This window comes from Erpetoichthys calabaricus, chromosome 14 (assembly GCF_900747795.2).
Source record: "Erpetoichthys calabaricus chromosome 14, fErpCal1.3, whole genome shotgun sequence".
NCBI classification, from domain to species: domain Eukaryota; kingdom Metazoa; phylum Chordata; class Cladistia; order Polypteriformes; family Polypteridae; genus Erpetoichthys; species Erpetoichthys calabaricus.
In genome coordinates, this window is record NC_041407.2 from 87,422,193 (window position 1) to 87,445,605 (window position 23,413).

Here is a 23,413-nt window from a genome sequence, read left to right on the forward strand (position 1 = left end):
CTTAAAAAATACAAAATGAACTGAATATGAACTAGTTCAAAATTGAAATGGTGAAATATGAACTTGAATTTATTCATTTTAATCTGTGTGAACTGAACTTTGAGCTAGTTCTTCTGAGATGCGAACTGGCACAACACTGATGGTGGATGACATCGGACTAGAAACCAATTAACATACTATGACAGAGAGCCACCTGATAGTAACCAGATTAGATGCACGGTGCACTGCTTATTATCAGGCTGTATTATTTTACCAACACTCATTTTACTCTATTTTGGGCACATCTGGTAATCTTAAATTAATCTATATTACTTGAAACAAATGTGTAACGTTTTCTGCTCCCTGTTCTGGTACACTGAGTGAATTTTGTTGTTGGGAGCATGCAACTGAGTGAATGTCAGCTGTTAAAGGGGCAAGTATTGAACTACAATAACAGTCATTCCTGAAAGTGTGGTAAGTGCATGGAAACTGGGGAATTCTGTTACGGTCTACATAATGCAGAGTCTATAGTGGACCTACCGTAATGAAATCTCCAACTGGAAAACTTGAATAACAGCATTTTACAGCTAGTCACTGAAAACAATAAAGGATATGGGTGTGGGTGATTTCTTCTGAATTATCTTGTTGTGTTTACTGTGGATTTCAAAGGTGGAGTGTGGACGTGAGTAGACTTAATATTTGTAGTTACTCTTTTACCCCACATTTCATGATATTGTGAGGCATTTTCAATTCAATTTGAGTGTTTTGGAAGAAGGAGACATCCATTGCAGATTTTTTTTAATTCAAAGGTAGAATGCACAAACAAGAAAACAAAGCATCATAATAGAGCAGAGTTCCATAATACTCAGAATTTGGCCGTGAGTTCAAAGAATAGATGCAATACATCCCTGTAGGTTAAAAAGCCATTGGGTGAAGGCTGGGCACCACAAAAAGATAACCGTTTACTGTTATGAAGGGCATCCTCAAGGCACACAAAAACAAAATGCTTATTGCAGCTGTCTCAGCATGGAAGTACTTGTGTCTATATTGAAAGTCTGTGCAATATCACTGGTTGGTAGAAGGCCAGGCCATGTGGATGCAGGATCCAACTTTGAAATGTCATAATGGCCGGGGATGGCTGGGAGCCTGTTAGTGTGTGAAGCTGGCACAAGAAGAGATGCATAGTGGGTTTCCAGACCTTCAGGACGATAAAGTTCATGAAAGGGGCGAGGATGAGGATATGATGGATTCTGAGAGTAACTCCAAGATTCAGGCTGGTGAGGCTGGGAGAAGGCAGGATGGATGGCAGAGTGGTACATATCCACTGAGTATGGAGGTCCACCATGATGGCTCCTATTTGCTGGGGAGTTGTAGGTACTGTCCCAGAATGAAGGTGGGAAACACCGTTTGCTCCTTGAAGATGAACTGTCTGCAAAAATGAAGCAAGAACAGTAAACTCTTTTAAGTTATTCATTCACTCCTATTACAGAGGCATTCATGAAAAAATATAACATTTTGATTCATGTTTATTATAACATTCTCAATCCAACTGAAGTCATTAGGGTAACATTAGGTGCAACACAAGAACCAATTCACATATGGACAATTTAAAATGGCTGATTAAACTAACAAGCACAACTTTGGAACATGGAAGAAAATCCCACAGAGACCCAGGAACAATTTGAAAACTGCATACAGGCAATGGCTTAGAGTGGGATCTGGACCCACAGCACTGGATCGTTGAGGCAGACGCACTAACCACTGTACCACAGTGCCATGCCGGAGGATGTTTCACATGCATCTCTTATATAAAGATTATTAAATCTGAAAACTTCTTAAAGTTGAACAGTTAGGGTGTAAAGCTCCCTAACAGATTATTCTGTATATTTTCAGCAACATTCTGATGTAATAACTTTTATTCTCATAGAACACAAGAAAAGGGAGATTAGAGGCATCATAATAAAAATGATCAAGAGAAAGTTTAATAATTATATGAGTGTCTGCATGGGCTTTCTTCCACCTTCCTAGATGTTCTCCCACACTTCAAAGACATTGGTTAAGTTAACTGCCCTGTGTATTCATGAGCATGAGAGTGATGGACTTGTCCTTTGTCCAGGTATGGCCTTGTGCTTGATAGATAGCATTTTATTTGACCCCATGGCAAATATGGCTTTTTAATAAAAGTAAATAAATACATTTTATTTTAATATAACAAACTAGTACTTATAGACATAGAGCAAAAAGAATGAAATCGAGGTCAAGGCTTTCAAAGAGGCAGGAAAACCCCCAGGATATGTCAGGCCATCTGGGTTCCAGAATCTGAGACTCCTGATCTCCAGACCATCAGTAACATGATCTGGAGGGCATGTTCCAAGAACAGTTGGCTGATTATGTTATTGGGTGGTAAGAAAGCATAGAATGGGGTGTGTGGAGATTGGGCATCACTAGGAAGAAGCAAACTGTCCTCAGAATGCAGTGATGAAAAGTAAAGTCTTGGTGCAATTTAAAAATCTGCTTAATCTTCTGAGATCACACCCATGTCTTAATTAGGAGGAATGGGAGATAACATGGCTATGTTTGTTCAATGTCCACCTACTGTATGTTTCAAAATCTAGTGCAAAAAGACAGGCGTTCATGGGTGATCTTGAAGAAATACCATACCACAGGTTGTAAAGAAGTTTACACTTTGATTTCCCCATGTCCACTCATTCATAATCCACTTAATCCAGTTCAGGTTTGTGGGGGGCTACCACTATTCACAAGGCATGACAGCTTATTGTCTTTTTGTAGATGTTGGGTGTTGTCCAGGTATGGCCTTGTGCTTGATAGATAGCACTTTATTTGACCCCAGAGCAAATATGGCTCTTTATTAAATGTAAAGTAATTTTATTTTAATATAACAAATAACTCCCAGCTCAAATACACATCAGAATGACTAAAAGCAACAACAACAACAAAAAAAAAATCTTAAAGTGACCTTCTGACTTGACCAAAGATTAAAAGAGCAGTTGCATTCAAAGTGAGGAATTATGAAGGCATGTTAAGCCTGGGTAAACTGTGGCTATCTATAATCCTGACATGAATTAAGCAGATTCAGAGACTGGAATATTTCTTGTGGTTAGCACCATCCTAGTACATGTAGGAAATAGAAATGTTAAATTTGAATACAAAATAGGAGTTCTGAAACTTGAAGGAGTGCCTTATGAGAAGGTTCTATGAGTCACAGTGGACATGTCACTATCTATATCAAAACAGTGTACAAAAGAACCCCCATGCCTGCAGATTTGATTTCTGTACTTTACCGTAGCCAGAAAATATTAAATGGAAAATTTAAGAAAAACACAATCGCTGCATTCGGTGTGCAGTGCATGGTGAAAACACAGCGCGTGAAAGCAGCACATGGGACTGTGTCTCCGTGTCTGATGTCATTTTTGCCACAATGACACCTCAAGTACAGTTTAAACCAGTCTTTAGCCTCTAAGCATTCTTGCTGTCTGCATTTGCTACCACATTGTCGCAGTGTTGCTCTATAAATAACCATTCATTTTGCTTAATAAAAGCCCCAATATAGTGATGTTGGCAGTTCTTCAAACCATAAGAAAAGCAGTGAAGTGCTTCCTGTCAGTGAAAATTAACAAAGAACAGAGAAGCTGGTGAGTGCCCACAATGAAATGTTTTTTAAGAAATAAATGTAACATAAAAATGTATTCAAACTGCATGTGTGTACAAGATATTTTTCATTGAGGGTTAAGCTAAAAACGTCAGAATCATGGACACATGAAAAAAATTACTAAGTGTATGGTAGACACTAGGACTTTAAGGAACTTCAAAATTCAACAGTGTTACAAAAGCCTGTCAGGCTGAAAGGCCTGTTCTCAAGAAAAATGTTCTAATTCTCTCTAAAAACGGTGTCTCAGGACATGCAATAATCATGATGTGTATCCCAAACAGTGCTATCCATTTTCAGAACAATGAAGCACAGTAGGCTAAAAGATGATGCACAATGTTATTGCTATGTAAAACACAAAAATGTCCTCTGGTGTTCCTCAAGCAAAGACCTTCCATCACTGCACTGATAGCAAAACTAAACTCTTACTGAAAAATCATCTTTTAAAGATATAAAGGCTGAAAAGTGAACAAATATGTCAGGCCTTTTTAAACCTTTACCTTATAATCAACAGTTTAGGTTAAAAGAAATTGATTATTATTAATTAAAATGAAAAAGAGTCCTTCCAATGCCTGTACACTTTTAAGTAATACTTTATGGAAGCACCCTATGTTTGGATTTTTGAAGTCTTTTTAGCTAATCTGCATTTTGCAGTTCCATCCCACTTTTTTTTTTTATGACTACTATACATCTCCAACTGTGTTCATTATAATATCATCAAAATTAAAACAAAATGTTGAAAGGAAACCTTTGTGCAATGGACATTAGGTCAGTATGTCCAGCTGTTGTTTACCCTAGAGTGCCTGTCAACAGTGCATTACATGGTGATGGTGCTTTCAACTATTAGATTTATTTTTAGACTTTTTTGTAATAAGATACTCCACAAAACAACTACCATATTCAAAACATACACAGTATTATATACAACTTAGAAATCTTGTTGGGGGGTTGGAAGGATGGGAAAGTGGGAAATGTGACAGTTCCATCTTACAGTAAGTATTCAACACTTTAATGTAATTCCTTATTTCTATGTGCTGTATGGACTCAGAAAGAGAGAGAGAGAGTGAGTGAGTGAGAGAGAGAGAGAGAAGAGAGAGAGAGAGAGAGAGAGAGAGAGAGAGAGAGAGAGAGAGAGGAAACCCCACAGTGTCAACAAGAGATTCAAATCAACAGGATGCAAGGTGAGGGAAAGGCATCATCAAGAAATGAAATGCTCCATAAATGTACTAGACATTTAGGGAGTCAGAACACCTACTAACCAAAGGAGAACAAAGCATGGTTCCAAGGTTGAGGAAATGATACCTTGTTCAAATGTTATGGATGAGGACTGGGAGTAGATTCTCTCAAGTCATGAAGGTCGCAATGCAAGGTCCTCCAATGGGAGGAGTGGGACTGTGGAACTTTTTTAAGGAAGCCACTCCAGAATTCATTTAACAGGCTTAAGGGGTTTAGCTGCAGAATTCTAATAGCAGCCATATCAAATAGCAATGTGTGAAATACGATGAAGCTTCATTTTTATAAATTTATAAATTGACTATTGAAACATGTACACACTTTGTTTCATTTTTTTAACTTGTGCAAGTATATTCTTATTGTTTATTTTTTATCATTATCATTGAACTTGAACTTTGAATTATTCTACCAGTCAACACGGTTGCTAGGAATTTCTCTTGGTGTCACATCCATACATATAACAAGGTGCACAGAATTAAACAATATAAAATACAATACCTGACACCATCACAACATTATAAACAATAAACACAGAGATACAAAAGAATTGCTCTCCTGCCCAGTAATAGATTAGACAGATACTTGTAAAATAACCATACTTTATATTGAACTAAGAGCGATATCTGTCAAAGACAGCCAATTAAATCATTTTAAAATATTTGATATCTCTTGCCCTGTGTATGCCTTCAAGGCCTTTCCTCAGTATTCATGTGTGTCTGAGCATCTTTTCCACGGTGCTCCCTCCCTCCAACTCCTTCCTGTAAAGCTGGCTTATTTTGTAGATGTTTAGCTCATCCCCTGTCCAATTTTAAACTTTCCATCTTTAAAGACTCTCTCAGTGTGCATCCTATTCCTTTACTCCTCCTCATGCATCTCATACTCACACTTCCTATTTCGATCGTATCACCAAACTGACCAATCACACCAATGCTGAATTGACCAATGAGATTGCCCTGAGGGACTAGACATGCTGATCTTAGTGTTTTATTATATAGTAGATAGATAAGAATAGAAATCAAGAAAAGACAGAGACAAATCACAGACTGTGTTTAACTACAGTGACTACAGTAGGAAAGAAACTGTTTCTGTGTCTAGTAGCTCTTCACTTTAGTAGCAAGTGATGTGTCCTCAATCATGATAATTCATGCATTTATCTCTAGTAGGACTGACTACTGCAATGCGGTGTTCACTGGATGTTCAAACTGTTCTTAATACAGCCTCCAGTTAATCCAAAATGTGGCTGCAAGAATTGTTACAAGAACAAGAAAATACGAACACATAACTCTAGTTCTTAAATCCTTACACTGGCTCCTGGTTAGGTTTAGGGCAGATTTCAAAATCCTCCTTTTAACATATAAAGCATTAAATGGCCAAGGTCCGGCTTACTTGTCGGAACTTATCATTACTTACAAACCAGAGCGCACATTAAGATCTCAAGATGCCGGTCTGCTTATGATTCCAAGGATTAATAAAATAACAGTGGGAGGTCGAGCTTTTAGTTACAGGGCCCCTAAACTGTGGAATGGTCTGCCTGCTACTATAAGAGATGCCCCTTCTGTCTCAGCTTTTAAATCCCAGCTGAAGACTCACTACTTCAGTTTAGCATACCCTGACTAGAGCTGCTGATTAACTGTACAGACTGCATCTCTGTTGTTAGTCATTAGCACTAAAACATAAGTAACATGATAGTTATAATTGGATACTAACCCTCACCTATTCTGTTTCTCTTCTCGGTAGTCAAATGTGGCACTTGGTGCCACGGCCCACCTGTCAAGTTGTTTTGCCTGCCTAAGGTAAAGTCATCCCTGATGGAGGATCGCAGGAATCATGGGAAGGAGGGGTCCTTTCATCGGATTGGCTGGGCCAGCACTGTTTCAGCCATGGAATGGCCAAATGGGGGAGGCAGCTTGATCTATGAGGTCTCCAGGACTCTAAATATATCCAAATCTTCTTATGTGATATCATCTACTGTTAAATTCTGCTCCGTACTTCTAAAAGTTTTATTTTTATACTGTATTGAGGATTTGTTCTGTTCTGTGTATTGTATTGTATTGTATTGACCCCCTTCTTTTTGACACCCACCGCACACCCAACCTACCTGGAAAGAGGTCTCTCTTTGAACTGCCTTTCCCAAGGTTTCTCCCATTTTTCCGTACAAGGTTTTTTTGGGAGTTTTTCCTTGTCTTCTTAGAGAGTCAAGGCTGGGGGGCTGTCAAGAGGCAGGGCCTGTTAAAGCCCACTGCGGAACTTCTTGTGTAATTTTGGGCTATACAAAAATAAACTATTGTATTGTATTGTAAAAAGGAAGGCTGCACGGGTGAGTGTAGTTTTTGCTTATATTTTGGGCTTGTTTCTTGAACGTATACAGGACCTCAATGGAGTTCAGTTTCCAGCCTACAATCTTTTCTGCAGTTCAAATAACACACTGCAGTTTACATCTGGAGTGACCAGATGCATTTCTATACCAGACTGTTATGGAAAAAGTAAGAATGATTTCAATGAAGGCTCTATAAAACTGTACTAGCACTTATTTGCACAGGTTAATCTTTTTAAGATGATGGGGAAAAAAACATCTCCTGCTGAGCTTCTTTGATCAGACCAGTTATGTTTTCATCCCAGTTCAGAGTGTGAGTGATAGTCGTTGCAAGAAATTTAAATGATTCTACCTTGTTGACAGTGACAAATCTGAGATGATGAAGAATCAGACAACAATGCCATTTAATTTCTTGTTGTAAAATACAGTTTTGTGTTAACCTTTGTATGTTATTTCAGATTGTAGGAAAAGAGCAGCGTCTCCTAAAATCTACAACTGTTTCTTCTGTTTTTCAAGGAAATACAAATTAAGTTTTTCAAGGGTACACCAACTGGACAGCCAACCCCTCTCCCTCTGATATGGAACCTCGTCTCTTTCTGTCATCAGGTCAATCAAGGTGGCGTCAGCAGCAACCTGCAGCGGTTTAACAGATGGGAAAATGGAGATGCAGTCACTGGTGTACACAGAGAAAAGGAGATGGGACAGAATTTAGGGGACTCTGTGCTCACCAGCAGGGACCCTGACTGATATTCACCTATCTTCACTGTCTGATACCTGTTACTTAGAAAGTCTAAGATCCAGAGATACATGGCAAAGTCCACATTCATACTGAGACATTTGTTCTGGTAGGTTTATACTGAAGCTAGAACTGAAATCCACAAATAAGATCCTGGCATGACTCGCTGAAGATGCTGCCAGATGTAATGGAGAGTTATATTCACTGTATCCTCAACTGACCTGGTGGCACGGTAAGAATACTGTAGTGGGTCAAGGAGAGGACTTGTGGCAGATCTAAGAGGCTGAAGAATCAACGCCATTCCATTTCTTGTTGTAAAATACAATTCTGTGTTGACCTTTGCATGGCAAGGGCCGTAATATTTACAGGCTGCTATGCCCATTATCTTTTTCCTCCTCTGTCTAATGGTGGAACAAATGTTTTGGTTATCCACGTTTTGGATCAATTTCTAAAACAAAAATACAAATATCAATTTCTCTACATTTATTTAGGGTTAGAAATTTCAAGTTGGAGTTAGGACTTTGCAACATTTTTTGACAATGATTTCTAGTATTTTGGGTTTGGTGTATAGATATTTTTAGTAGGGCGGCACGGTGGTGCAGTGGGTGGTGCTGCTGCCTCGCAGTTAGGAGACCCGGGTTCACTTCTCGGCTCCTCCCTGTGTGGAGTTTGTATGTTCTCCCCGTCCAAAGACATGCAGGTTAGGTGCATTGGCGATCCCAAATTGTCCTTGGTGTGTCTTGCGGTGGGCTGGTGCCCTGCCTGGGGTTTGTTTCCTGCCTTGCACCCTGTGTTGGCTGGGATTGGCTCCAGCAGAACACTGTGACCCTGTTGTTAGGATATAGCGGGTTGGATAATGGATGGATATTTTTAGTAATAAGTGTAGTGAGTATTCAGACTACTTTCTCATCGTCCAATATATTTTTTTCATTTTGCTCTTGATAATAACATTATGAATACTAGCAATGTCTTAGGTTTTCATAGCATGGAATCATTGAGGGACCCTGGATTATTCATGCTTTTAGGAAATCATGGCATGTAATTTTACAAAAGCCAGTCTGTCATATTTAATATCTCATATGTAATGTCTTTCTCAGGCCTACATAAATCATAGCTGATGCTCGTTATTTCAGGATGTAAAATGATAATTTTCTTTCTATATACTGTACCACTTTGCTGGGCTCTGTCATCCAGTCCCATTGGTTCTCTTATCAGTGCTATGCTGATGATACACTGCTGTACCTGTCACACCTTCTAGAGGACAACATGGTATCAGCCAGCTCCTCTGCATGTCACTAACATCTGCCAAGTAATGCATGTAACCTTGGGGTGGTGGTTGAGGAGCAGCTATCTTTTTCTGACCATATTTCTACTGTTTCTCATTCATGTAGGTTCACGCTGTACAACATCCGCAAGATCAGACCAAATCTGATGGAATATGCAGCACAACCTCTGGTCCAGACCTTTGCTCTTATCGTGTCTGGACAACTGCAACTCACTTCTGACAGGAGTATCCGCATGTATTATCAGTTATCTGTTGCACATGGTCCAGAATTCAGTGACCATCTTGTATTTAATCAGCCAAGATGGGCACATGTCACGCCTCTCTTCGGGTCAATAGAATGGCTCCCAGTAGCAACACACATCAAGTTCAAATCCCTGATGCTTGCCTACAGAGTAGTCATTGTGTCAGCACCTGTATACAGAGACACTGGTGAGATGCTATGCTCCTTCTTGCTCACTCAGGTCTTCCATGGAACAGCGTCTGGTGATGCCTCCTCTGTGTGCTATCATGTCTCAATCCAGACTCTTCTCCTGTGTAGATCCTAGTTGGTGGAATGAGCTGCCCACCTCCATCCATACTGCTGACTCCTTCGTTGTATTTAAGAAGCAATTGAAAACCCACCTGTTCTGTGAATATCTGCCTGATTGATCAAAAAAATTGCTCTGTGATATTTCATACTGTAGGTTGTTTTATTGTTACATTACATTTAATTGCTTTATCGATTGTTTATTTATGTTGGTAAATGTATTAATTATTACATCTTTTCACTTGTGGCAATCAATTGTTGTTACCTGTCCTATTACACTTGCTGAACAAACAGGCCCGAGCTTAACATTACTCGATTATGTTTACCTCTTTTTTAAATCACTTTTGGATAGAAGCATCTGTCAACAAATAAATAGAAATGTAAATGTAAATGATAAGAAGTCAAGTAAAAGTAAATGCCCAGTTGTCTGACGACTCTGATCATATTTTTGTTTGAATTCAAATATGTATAATGGTGACACTATACAAAAGTAGCTGGCAGGTGATAAGCATGGATGGACAGGCAGCTTCAACAATTTCAATATGGTGACCTGCTAGAAGCAACTGGTATATCTTTACACCTTATAAATCACTAACTAAATGCCAGTAACTTTAGGGTAAGAATAAAATGGTTGAAAAACATTTTTTTGTCACTGATGACTTTGTTTGTACCCTCTTAAAAATTAAAGTAGCAAAAGGGCAAGTGTTGGCACAGTCAGCCCAGTGGCTGCAGGTTTTTGTTCCGACCCAGTTGCTTAATTAGAAAAGAATCCTTGTCAATAATTTAATTTCATGGCCTGTTAATGCTTTAACTCTGTCATGTCAGGTCATTCTTCCTTTCTAAAGATATCATCCAAATGATATGAAGTCTAAAACGGATGAGTAATTCTCAGCCCTTCATTTTTTCCTCTTCACATTCCTTCCAAGTATTTAATTAAACCAAACAGTGCACAATAAATCCACACATGTGTAAATTGAAACAAGCTAAAGGGAGAAATGCTGGTTTCTTTTGTCATTTGCATCTTATTGCTAATGAGGAGCAATTAAAAACCAAGAATACAGCTGTTTAAGACTAAAATAATAAATAAGGGTTCAAAATCTTAATGAGCGAGACAACTAAAATGAAGCAGAAAAGTGTTACTTGAGCAATCAGTGCTTCTTATTGAGCAATTGGGTTGTAACAAAAACCTGCAGCCACTGTGACCCTCCAGGAACGACTTTGCCCTCCCCTGCCATAGGTGAACCATATTTTGGTCCCTAAAAGAACCTTCATGAGAAGGTTCGAGAACGAACCTTTATTTATTTAGACCTGACTCCGAACAATAAAATACCATGAAAAGATGTTACCAGATTTGTGAAATACCAATAGTGCCCAGATTGTAAGTTCAGGTTTTCTTGTATCCTGCTAGCTCATCTACTATACATTACAGATTTCTGTTTTGTCTGCACATTATGAACCCTTTCAAAACCCAAAGAACCTTCATATGAAAAACACCCTTGCCATAATGAAATGTTTTTTTGTCAAGCAATTGTTCTTCAAGGAACCACACAAACCAGTAAAGTATCATTTTAGAACCAATATTGTTAAGAGTGAATATAATAATGAAACATGAGGAGACTACCTGCTCCATGTTCTGTGTCACACTTCTTTTTGTCTTCTTCGGTGTAGTTACTCAAAGCCCTCGAGAAGTGTTCATCCACTACACTGCTGATGTCCCCATGGTAATAAGTCAAAAGGACACAGCGAGAGTTGAGATACTTGGCCTCGGTAGCCTCCTGTTTCTCTTTATCTTGGCCATCATTATTCATTCCTGGAAATGATGGAGAACAAAGGCCAGACAACAAGCCTTCTGAATTTTTCTGCATTTTCTGGTTGTTTTCTAAAAACTGTGAAAAAAAATGAGAGAGAAAAAAAAATTGAAAGGCTCTAGTTAAGTAATACATTCAATTTCCAAAGACATCAAATTTATTGATATGATTTGGATTGAAGCACATACTGTATGATGGAACTAGAAAGCAGCCTTCAGATGGTCTCACCCAGGAAGGACACCAGAACCCGAAGTGCTACAGATCATTGAATGAATGAGGGCACCGCCAGGAAGAATAATATCCACCTCTTCAGGTTCTGTGACCCCAGTTTGAGAAATAATAGGAGGCACCTGAAGACCCCAAATCAGTTCAAAATAAGTAATTCCTCCAGGAACAAGATATAACCTCTGTAACTGGAGGGCTACAGCCCAAGCTGAAAAGACTGAAAGACTTTGACTTTGACTCATGCAAGCAATAACAGGGTCAAAGAAGGCTTTATGAAAAACTAACCAGCATGTGTATAGAGACATGGAAAGAGAGAAGGAGTACTTGGAGGAAATCTCCTGCAGACAAAGAGGATGTGCATACACCATGTGGACAATGATTGGACACAGGACTTGATTCCAAATCATCAGGATGCTGAATCCATGAAGAAGCAGTGCTAACCACTTTGATATTAAGATACCCATTATACAGGGATATTCAAAATGAAAGAGCAGATTTCAAAAATTTCTTTCAAACAAACTGTGCAAGACAGAAACACATTCCACACTGAATAGAGGAAAGTTCATAGTTTAGTCCTGTGGTCCTTGAGGTTGCATGCACTCAACATGAGCACCATGTGTAGTGCGATGAACCTCAAAATGGTAGACCATTTCTTGCCACACATGAGTCAACTGGTCCCTAGTTACTGAATTCACAGCTTCCTCAATTCGATGTCACAAATCTTGAAGATTAGCAGGCAAAGGTGTAACAAACACTTTTTCTTTAATGTACTCCCAAAGATAAAAATTGCAGAGGGTAAGGTCTGGAGACCTGGGAGGCCATAGATGATGAGCAAGAACTTGTTGTCCACCTCTTCCAATCCATTATCCTGGAATGGTGTCATTCAGGTAATGCTGGACCTCCAAGTGGAAATGCTACTATACTATAAATGAGAAACAGCGCTCGGTGGCACTCATTGGTACTTTTAGGCAGGCTTTTAAACTTTGAACTTTCCTCTATCCAGTGATGTGCAGAATGTGTTTCTGTCTTATACAGTTTGTTATAAATACATTTTTGAAATCTGCTCTTTCATTTTGAATAGCCTTGTATTTTAAACAGATAGATAAGACACAACATACAAAATATAGATAGATAGATAGATAGATAGATAGATAGATAGATAGATAGATAGATAGATAGATAGATAGATAGATAGATAGATAGATAGATAGATAGATAGATAGATAGATAGATAGATAGATAGATAGATAGATAGATAGAAAGATAGATGTGAAAGGCACTATATAATAGATAGATAGATAGATAGATGTGAAAGGCACTATATAATAGATAGATAGATAGATAGATAGATAGATAGATAGATAGATAGATAGATAGATAGATAGATAGATAGATAGATAGATAGATAGATAGATAGATAGATTCTAAAAAGAGAAAAAGGGCTCTTTTTGATTTAAGGTAATTTTAGTAGTTGTAATGAACTATATTAATATGTTTGTTCACCTAACATAATTTTTTGCTTTACTTCAAATTGAAAAACCTTGCTGGCGCTTAATGTAACTTCTTCTATTTAGTCTAAAGCAAAAAATCGCTTTGGAGACCTTGCCAGCTCCAACCCCTGTGATGTCACGTCCGGGCTCGCACCAATGGCAGAAGACCTACATGAGCCCGACCCCTTTGGCTTCACTTCCTGTCTCCCCCTTTAAAAGCCTACACCTTTTCCCTATTCCCTCAGTTCTGTTTGGACTCAGTTTTGTGCACATCAGTGCTGTATTATTTTGAAAAGCAACTTTGCAGCCAGGAAACCAAATTACGCGGGTGGCTGCCCCAAACCTTTATATGACTCTGCCTCGAGTTCGTGAATATATATATATATATAGAATTTAAGTTGGCATTACAGTGAATACAATAATGGACAAAATTTTAATTTGAGTTCATCCATCCATTATCCAACCCACTATATCCTAACTACAGGGTGACAGGGTCTGCTGGAGCCAATCCCAGCCAACACAGGGCGCAAGGCAGGAAACAAACCCCGGGCAGGGTGCCAGCCCACCACAGTAATTTGAGTTTTTAAAGAAATTTGATTTGAACTAAATACATTTTTGGCTTTTATTCAAGTTTTTGAAAAGGTTAAAACAAACTCAAATGAAATAAGTTTACTCAAATACTTTTTAAAATTTGAAAGAAATCAATTAAATTGCTTGTTACCTTGTGAAGTAATTTATTTAGGTTGATCCAACAAAACATTTTTTATAGATAGATAGATAGATAGATAGATAGATAGATAGATAGATAGATAGATAGATAGATAGATAGATAGATAGATAGATAGATAGATAGATAGATAGATAGATAGATAGATAGATAGATAGATAGATAGATAGATAGATCTTAATTTGTTCTGGGGGAAATTTGTCAGTTTTAAGTATTATTTCTTGAAAAGGCAGATAGATGTTTTTATTTAATCCTTACTGTGTAGGGAAAGACAAGGCTCACATATCCATCCTTTGACCCCACTTGCCATTAATTCATTTAAATGGTCAATTAATGTATGAGAGGCATTTCGCAGAAATGAAAAGCAACAAATAATGGGCCACCAGAATCGGGACTGTTAGAGCTGCTCTCAAAGATTAGAAGTGCTTTTGTTCCAGCAGAATCAGTCAAGTGTGTAACTGTAGAGGTTTCTGCTGCACACTTTGAGTATTCTAGTGATTTTTGGGTCAGAGTCTGGAATGTGACCTTCGTTCATGGCTTACAAGCGCCGTCTTTATTTTGTCACTTTATACAGAGGCGCTGTATCTTTGTTCGCTCTTGTCAAGTGTTCTCAGCTTTCCATCCATCCATCTATTTTCTATCTCTTGTAATCCAGTTCAGATTTATGGAGAGGAGAAGTCTATCCAGAAAGCACTGTATCCAAACCTAGTTCGGGTGCCGATCCCTCCATCGCTGGAAATATTCACGCAGACGCCTACTTTCTCAAATTAAATTCCGTAATCCAAGAAGAAGAAAAAAATCATTGTCTCACAACAGCCGGTAGAATTTACAACGTCTATAAATCTCTTTGTGTTCTCAGTAAACATTCTGGACTAACTGATTTCATGGCACTGCATGTTTGTTGCAGTGAAGAGTTAGTTCCAAGAGAGGTCATACGTCTTTTTCGGAGTTACTTTACTTTCTTCCTATTACCCTGTAGGGGGCGATGTTAACTTTGTCAATGTTCAATAATGCATTTTCTTTAATACATATCCTTCGGTTACAAAAAGCATTCGAAATTTAGCTTAAATTGTAGTTGAACAAAACTAAATACAGTTTGCATTGTGAGCTTGATTAATACAGGGCTGCTATTCAGGGAACAATTCAACTATAAAATCCTTCAGCTGATAGGTTCGTATGTATGTCTTTGATGAGACGCTGCACTGTATTTTGCATGTAGGTTTCTATTTTAGCGCCGTTCAGTTGCTAAAACTCTGGCAGCGAGAGGCAATGTCTACCTTTAAATACTTGTTGGGTTATTTTGACCGGACAATTATATATTTGGGAAGTATAAGTCCTTGAAATCCTTCTAGCCATCCATTAGCTAATCTTCTTGTTCAGATGTGACTTGCAGAACGTCACTGGGCGCGAGGTGGGAATCAGCACTGGAGGAGTGACCACTCACGCACATTCACATTGACATTCACACAGAACCAACTTGGAATAGCCTGGTAACCTACCCTGCATTGTGGAAACAAAAAATCACTGCGACCTGAGCATAGCGTGCAAACTCCGCCATGACGCGGCTTCATTTCTAAACGAGCAGCAACGCTAACCACTGCGACACCGAATCATCATCGTCATTGAACATCATCAACATCACAGTCATCTTCACTTTCAGATCAGTTTCACTTGGTCTCTTAAATTGAGGTATTACGAAGAGACTCCAGCAAGTATATTGATTCTTTCCGAATATAATAAATACAGAATTGTTTTTAATAATCGTTTTTGATTTTTGTATTGTTCTGTGAAAGAGAATATACAAAGGCTAATTTTTATTTAAGAGCGGAACATAGTGTTGATGTTTTTATCCGGAACAGATCATTGTGGGTGCTATCTGCTAAAGTGTAAGTGGAAAAAGATAACTTACCGTTTGAAATTCCGTTACATAAATATGTTCGCCTTAGAGGAAGTTTCGTTTAAAAATCAAATATACGACGTTAAAGACAAAGCAGAGTACATTCTTAAAAATTAAGGTATCAGGAGTGGTTCTTCAGAGAGGTGCCATACAGGGGAACCATGTTTATGTTCCCAAAAAGAGCCATTCACGTGAAGGTTCAAGAAAGAACTGTATTTACTTAGATAGGTTACCTAAATAACTATACATAAATTATAACAGATTTGTGAAATACCAATAAATTAATGATGTTAATAGGACTCCTACAGACTAACGTTCAGGTTTTCTTGATTTGCTGTGTAAGTAACCTAAAGATTTCCGATTTGTCCACATATTAGGAACCTTTTTAAAGCCCAAATACCCAGCTTCATACGAAAAGATTGCTGTGTTTTGTCAAGCAATAGGATCTATGAGTAATCACACAACCCAGTCAAGTGCCATAAAGTGTATCACGAGAGTAACGAGAACGAGAGTAAGTTTGGTCCAAATCATCAACATGCTTTGTGTATATTTTATAATATTCCTGTACATACTTCCATTTACCAAAAGCCCTTCAGTCATTTAATTGGTCGGGTTGGTGTTGTCTTAAAAATACTCGCAAACAAAACACAATGGAAACAATAAAATCAGTCATCAACAGGCAACATTAGATGGAAAAAGAAATAGGCAAAGAGTAAATAAAACGTATAATCCATTAAAAGAGGCACGTGGTCTCAGGCTGCTCTGTCTACTAACCGTCATGAAATACGTGTAGGGGCATAGCTGAGTCAACCACGTGGCTAAGTCATCGAAGATAAATTTCGTGCTTAAAAGAATGATTAATGACGTGTTGAAATAAAATAGGGAACAACCTGGAAGGTAAGTTCGTCTATTCATAACAAAAGAACGCAAGAAATTTTGACAGACGAGAGGAGACCATTCGGTCCATCAAGCTAAGTCAACGTCTTAACAGTCAGTACTGTATAGCCATATAAGTAGGCTATTCATATAGCTATAATGTGTATTGCTATCTATTCAATATGTCGCACCATTTGTTTCTCAAACCCGCTTAATCCAACTTTGGGTCCAGGGATATGGGTGCTGAATCCTAGCGGTTAATGGGAGCAAGACACGACACTGACTTGGACAGGGCGCCGGTGTTGTATCGAACCACGCAACCCATCGAAATGTGTTCCAAAGCTTTTCTGCGCACGCGCAGTATTAATTTATTCTAAAACAACAGTCGATAAATAAGTTGCTTAAAAAAATAAATTAAATTGATTAAAACAAGCCCTACTAACATTATTACTTGTCGTTTAAGCCATTAGGAGCAGACGTATCCAATACCTCAATCAAATGCCTTTCCCATTTTAATTTCAGTTTTTTTTTTTATCCAGTATAGTAGTGATTGTTAGTCGAATATGATTGGCTTGTACAACCGTAAAAACAAACGTTAGCTGATGGTGACTAACACCATAAAAATTTTATGCTGATTTCGACATTTTGACTTTTAGACTTGTAAATATTTGCATGTGTAGCATATTTCGACAATGCAGCACAAATCGTCAGAACACCAGTCCACCACAGAGCAGTTTAAATGTACAGTATATACTGAATATAATTTTAATTTTCTGTTTATTATAAACATATGCACTATGGCCTTGTAACTATAAATACTATACAGACAATTGCATTTTACTTGAATATAATGAACGAAGTTTATATAGTATCTTTCAATACATTAGATAGAGACAGTGAGCTCATTTTAGGGAGCACAACATTTATCTCCATATAATGTCTAAAACAAATTTGATACGTGAATCGTTTGTTTATTTATTAACTGGACGAAAGCCGATGATCCCGAATATGCAAAATTCAGAGGATTGCGCAAAGCTTTATTCTATTTTTAGTAGCGCGCGATAATGTTCTTTCTTTCTTTCTTTCTTTCTTTCTTTCTTTCTTTCTTTCTTTCTTTCTTTCTTTCAGCAGCAAGTCCACATTTTCAATTCCACACTATCCGTGCATCTGTTCTCCTCTCTATTTTCATGAATACTTCGCATTGTACTCTGCTTCGACCATAAATCACATTAATGTGCCTGAACTTCTTTTCATGGGATTGGTTTTCTTAATTAATGCATGCTAAAAAATGAATGACGCCTATCCGAAATAAATCACCGCTTATAACGGTGAATTGTGCAAAGTTTTCATTATTTGAAAGGGGTTATTGATATTAATGTATGCAAATAAGCTTCCGGAAATAGGTGGAATAATTACTAATTAACTTCTAAGAGGAGACCACATTGGAAAAAAATAAATAAATAAATAGTTTCGAGGATGCGTTCTTTTAATATTTGCAGCTATAAATTAGGTTTTTCTTTTCAGACTCCGTAAAACGCAGCGTACCTGTAGGCTGGTGCCATTGTGCGCGGTGTCAGTTGTAGCGATGCCCCTGTAACGCCCACGGACTGGATGCATAACCTCCATGTAGAGTCTCACCATCTGACCAGCCTGCCAGCAGGGATCAGTGGAGCGGCAGCGTCTCCATTCTTCTTTCTTTTGCAGGGAACACGCGGGAGTCGTCTGGCATTCCAAAACAAGTGAGGCGTCCACGGGGAGACAGACAGCATTGCTCTTCCCACACACTAAAATCGGCAGTCACGGGAGCCAGGCTGTGCTTTGGATTGCAGGCTCCGCCCAGCTCAGCTCAAAAACTCTCTCGTGCCAAGACAGGCTTAATAGCCCCACATGCAGTTTCAATCTTGGTTGTGTGTAAAATGTAGTAGAAGCAGAGTCGGAAATATTTGCAGCACCTGACACCCTTTTTCTTCTTTTAAATCACTTAATTTTGTTTTTAATCTTTCAGATACATAAATAATATCATGTGGTGTAAGGGTTAGCTTCACACCTCCTGAGACTGGGACTCAAATCCCATGCAGCCTTGGCACTATCTGTGCAGAGCTTGCTTGTTCTATCCATATTTGTATGATTTTCCTCTACTTAGGCCTGTGTGTGAGCTCATTGTCTCCTTTACAGAGTTTTAGGTAGTTCAAACATGTCCTCAAATCATCTCTCCTCTGGCCTTATCTTTTTCAACCTTATATCAGCTTTCTACACTGCTTCATGCTTCCTTTAATAAGCTTGGTTCTGCTTTGGACTGGTTCAAGTCCTTCCAGTCTGACCGTTCCTTTTACAATACAATACAATACAGTTTATTTTTGTATAGCCCAAAAATCACACAGGAAGTGCCGCAATGGGCTATAACAGGCCCTGCCTCTTGACAGCCCCCCAGCCTTGACTCTCTAAGAAGACAAGGAAAAACTCCCCCCCCCAAAAAAAAACCTTGTAGGAAAAAAAATGGAAGAAACCTTGGGAAAGGCAGTTCAAAGAGAGACCCCTTTCCAGGTAGGCTGGGCATGCAGTGGGTGTCAAAAGGCGGGGGTCAATACAATAAAATACAATACACAGAACAGAACAAATCCTCAATACAGTATAAAATAAAATGTTTTTTTTTTTTAGAAGAAAAAAAATAAAATTTTAGAAGTACGGAGCAGAATTTAACAGTAGATGATATCATATAATAAGATTTGGATATTTTTAGAGTCCTGGAGACCTCATCCATCAAACTGCCTCCCCCATTTGGCCATTCCATGGGTGAAACAGAGCTGGACCAGGCAATCCGATGAAAGGACCCCACTTTCCGACGATTCCTGAGATCCTCCATCAGGGATGACTTTACCTTAGGCAGGCAAAACAACTTTACAGGTGGGCCATGGCACCAAGTGCCACATTTGAGTACCGAGAAGAGAAACAGAAAAGGTGAGGGCTAGTATTCAATTATAACTATCATGTTACTTATGTTTTAGTGCTAATGACTAATAACAGAGATGCAGTATGTACAGTTAATCAGCAGCTCTAGTCAGGATATGCTAAACTGAAGTAGTGAGTCTTCAGCCGGGATTTAAAAGCTGAGACCGAATGGGGCGTCCCTTATAGTAGCAGGCAGATCATTCCACAGTTTAGGGGCCCTATAACTAAAAGCTCGACCTTCCATTGTTATTTTATTAATCCTTGGAACCATAAGCAGACCGGCATCTTGAGATCTGAATGTGCGCTCTGGTCTCTGGTTTGTAAGTCATGATAAGTTCAGACAAGTAAGCCGGGCCTTGGTCATTTAATGCTTTATATGTTAAAAGGAGGATTTTAAAATCTGCCCTAAACTTACCCGGGAGCCAGTGTGTCTCTTGGCCTAACTGTTGGTCTTCTCCACAGAAACACTCCACATGTATTACCTCATGGATTAATGTTGGGTCCGCTAGTCTTTACTCTCTGCATTGATTCATTATAGACAATGTTATTTCTTCACTTGGCTTATCCTACCACCTCTGTGCTGATGATGCACAGATCTTCGTCTCATTTTTCTTTTACAAGCCACAGGTTTCAGCACAGATCTCCAGTCCTCTCTCTGCCATGCCATCATGGATGAGTGATCATCACCCTAAACATATCTTTTCAAAGTAATTTATCCTGTATTTGCCTTCTGTTTCTTCTTCTTCAAATTTGTCTGTGTAATGATTTGGTATGATTTGGGGTCCTTAAAGACTACCAGTGTTTATTTCCATCGTTAGGCACACGTCCAGAGTTGCTAGGGGCATGGCCTCTAAGGTCAGGAAACATTTGTAATTGGCACAACTGGATAAAAGGAATGAGTGCAAATCCTTATCTGTGGATACCTAATCACTGAAATATTCCAAGTTTATCTACAGTATGTGTGGTTTTTTCACGTGTACTTTAGTTTTTGACCGTCTTGCTCTCTCGACACAGTGATTATGGCCTCATGTATTGAGCTTCAGTTTTGTTTCGATTTGTATTTTTTTATTGTTTAGTTTAGATTTTTTATGTGCATCCAGGGCCAGTCCCACCATTAAGGTGAATTAGACATTTGCCTAGGGTGCAAATCATAAGGGGTGGAAAACCCAGACACACAGGTTAGCTACTGAACAATCAGTTGGTGTACTAATAAGCTTGGCCTAGGGCACAAAATAACCTAGCACCAGCATCTCTCGGTTTTTGCTCAAAAGCAGAACATTCTGTAAGCGCTGCTCTTGGGAATGTCAGCCTTTCATCATCAGTCTCAGTCAGGCATCTTGGCTTGACTCTGGACTTCTCATTTTCCTTCATTGAATGTATTTCTTCAATTATCCAATCCTATTGTTTCTTTCATTGATCTACGGATTTGACCCTTCTTTATTATGCCACACAACCCCTGGTTCTCTCTCAGTTGGACAACTGAACTTCTCTCCGATTGGGGCTTTCTTCAACTGCTATGACACCTCTCCAGCTCCTTCAGAATGCAGCTGCTCAACTGCTGTTCTCTGTTCCTTGTTTCGCTTCTGCTACTCCTCTACTTTGATCTCTTCACTGGCTTTCTGTTGCTGCAAGGATCCTGCTCAAAATTCTTGTCTTGATCTATGGTTCTTTGAATATCAATATTCTGACTATATCCAGTTCAATATCCCTTCAAGAAGTCTCCATTCTCTCTCTGCCTGTCTGCTGATAGTTCCTCCTCTTGCCAGACAAACCAAGACTGAACAGTGCTTTGCTTGTTCCAAAGCTGTGGAATATGATCTTTTTTTGACTATTTAAACTGCCACCTAATTTACTAATGTTTAGGTGTGTTACAAAGATGCACCTTTTCATAAAATGTTTTGGAACTGCTTAATTTCTCTTCTACAGGACAGCTACTGTTGCATTGGCAAAGAGTTTAGGATGCAGACCAGTTCAACACAGTTTATTATGATTATTATCCATCCATCCATCCATCCATCCATCCATCCATCCATCCATCCATCCATCCATCCATCCATTCATTCATCCATTCATTTATAAATCCCACTTATCCAAAGCTAGAGCCTATCCCAACAAGCATCAGGTGCAAGGCACAAAAATCACTGAATGCCAGCCTATCACAGAGTGAACAAACACACATTAGCAAGTCTTTGAACTGTGGGAGGAAGTTGGAGCACAGAAGGGTAACCCATTTGGACCAAGGGAGAACATGAGACATTGTTGTTATTGTTAATAGTAGTAGTAGTATTAGTAGTGTTTCATTTATGATTACTGCAATTTGCCATGCAGTTGCTGTGGTGTCCATTTTCCAACCAGGGACCTAAGGTTTAACCCAGGACTTTATAAAGAATGTGAGTAGTTCCCATCAAAGCAATCCTCTGTACTTCTTAGGATTTGTGGTGTCCTGGCAGCTCCTTTTTTCAAATCCTTTTTTAGTTTTAGTGTCCCACATCCTGCTAATCTCAGTCTGCAGTTCATTATATTTATATTGTTTTTCAGCTTTTGTGAATAAAATATTGCTTGGAATTCTACACCAATCAGAGGCTTTGCTTCCACTTATTGTGATGGAGATTATATTATTATTATTATTATTATTATTATTATTATTATTATTATTATTAGTAGTAGTAGTAGTAGTAGTAGTAGTAGTAGTAGTAATATTGTTGTTGTTCTTGTTGTTGTGCATCCATCCATTTATTTAACTAATTTAAACCTACTACAGTATATTATAGGGTCACATACCCTAGCATTGCGAGGTAGAAAACTGAAACATGTTATCTCTCTATTATAATAAAAAAATCTTGGGAAGAGAGATGAGACGTAACTTTCTCAGAGAGACACTTTCACATCCTGTGAGACCAGACTTTGTGCCAAGAGATTAAACCACGCCCGGGACCAGAAATAAAAGACAAAGAGTAGATGATAAAGTAGAATGTCGTAAAGAATTCAAAAATGTTGGCACAATACACATGCAGAGCAGGTTAGAGATTATGGAAGTACGAAAAATTTTAAATCTCAAAAAAATGATAGTAAAGATCGCATTAGTGCAAACAAATGGAAATTATTACTCGGTGAAATAATGGAACAGTGAAAAGAGATCAAATATATTGTTCGGATTTAAACTTTCAGTCGGAGACTTGTAGATCGTCTAATTTGTGTTGCCATCAGGGAAAAGTAGTGTTTCTTCCCAACGAAGAGGCGTGTCTGCGAGAATTAACAGATTTGTTGTTTGGTGAAAGTGAAATCCCCGCGATTTCAATTCCAAATTTCAAGCCCCACGAGACAAGACTTTATGCAAAGAGATTTGGAAAAGTCCTGCCCACATCTAAAACATTTACAACCACGCACACGGTTCAATCATTTCTCATTTGTGTGAATGCTATTGTCAGACACAGTTTGTGTAGAGAGAAAGAAATGATATTCACTCACATTGTCACGATGTAATTCCAAACATGGAATCAAAATTCAATGTGATATTGACGAAAAGGTAAAAGCGAAAAGAGATTGAATATATGGACATAGGTGATAAGACAGAAATATGTAGAGGATGTCTGGGGGAGAAGAGAGACAAGGCAGTGAGACAAAAGGACAGCTGCTGTACAGGTTTTTAAATGTACAGTACGAAGCGCTGCGCGAGATACAGATCACATGGCACGGCAACA

At 38.5% G+C, this 23,413-nt stretch overlaps 1 protein-coding gene across 1 annotated transcript; it reads right to left on the bottom strand.

The window, feature by feature from the left end:
- Positions 1–764: 764 nt before the first annotated feature.
- On the bottom strand, positions 765–18,559 carry vgll2b (vestigial-like family member 2b). The gene is made up of 3 exons (XM_028819639.2): positions 18,309–18,559; positions 11,362–11,626; positions 765–1,408 (listed from the first exon to the last, which is right to left on the bottom strand). The coding sequence occupies exons 1-3, from the start codon at positions 18,402–18,404 to the stop codon at positions 987–989; spliced, it is 783 nt and encodes a 260-aa protein (XP_028675472.1). The 5' UTR covers positions 18,405–18,559; the 3' UTR covers positions 765–986.
- Positions 18,560–23,413: the final 4,854 nt, after the last annotated feature.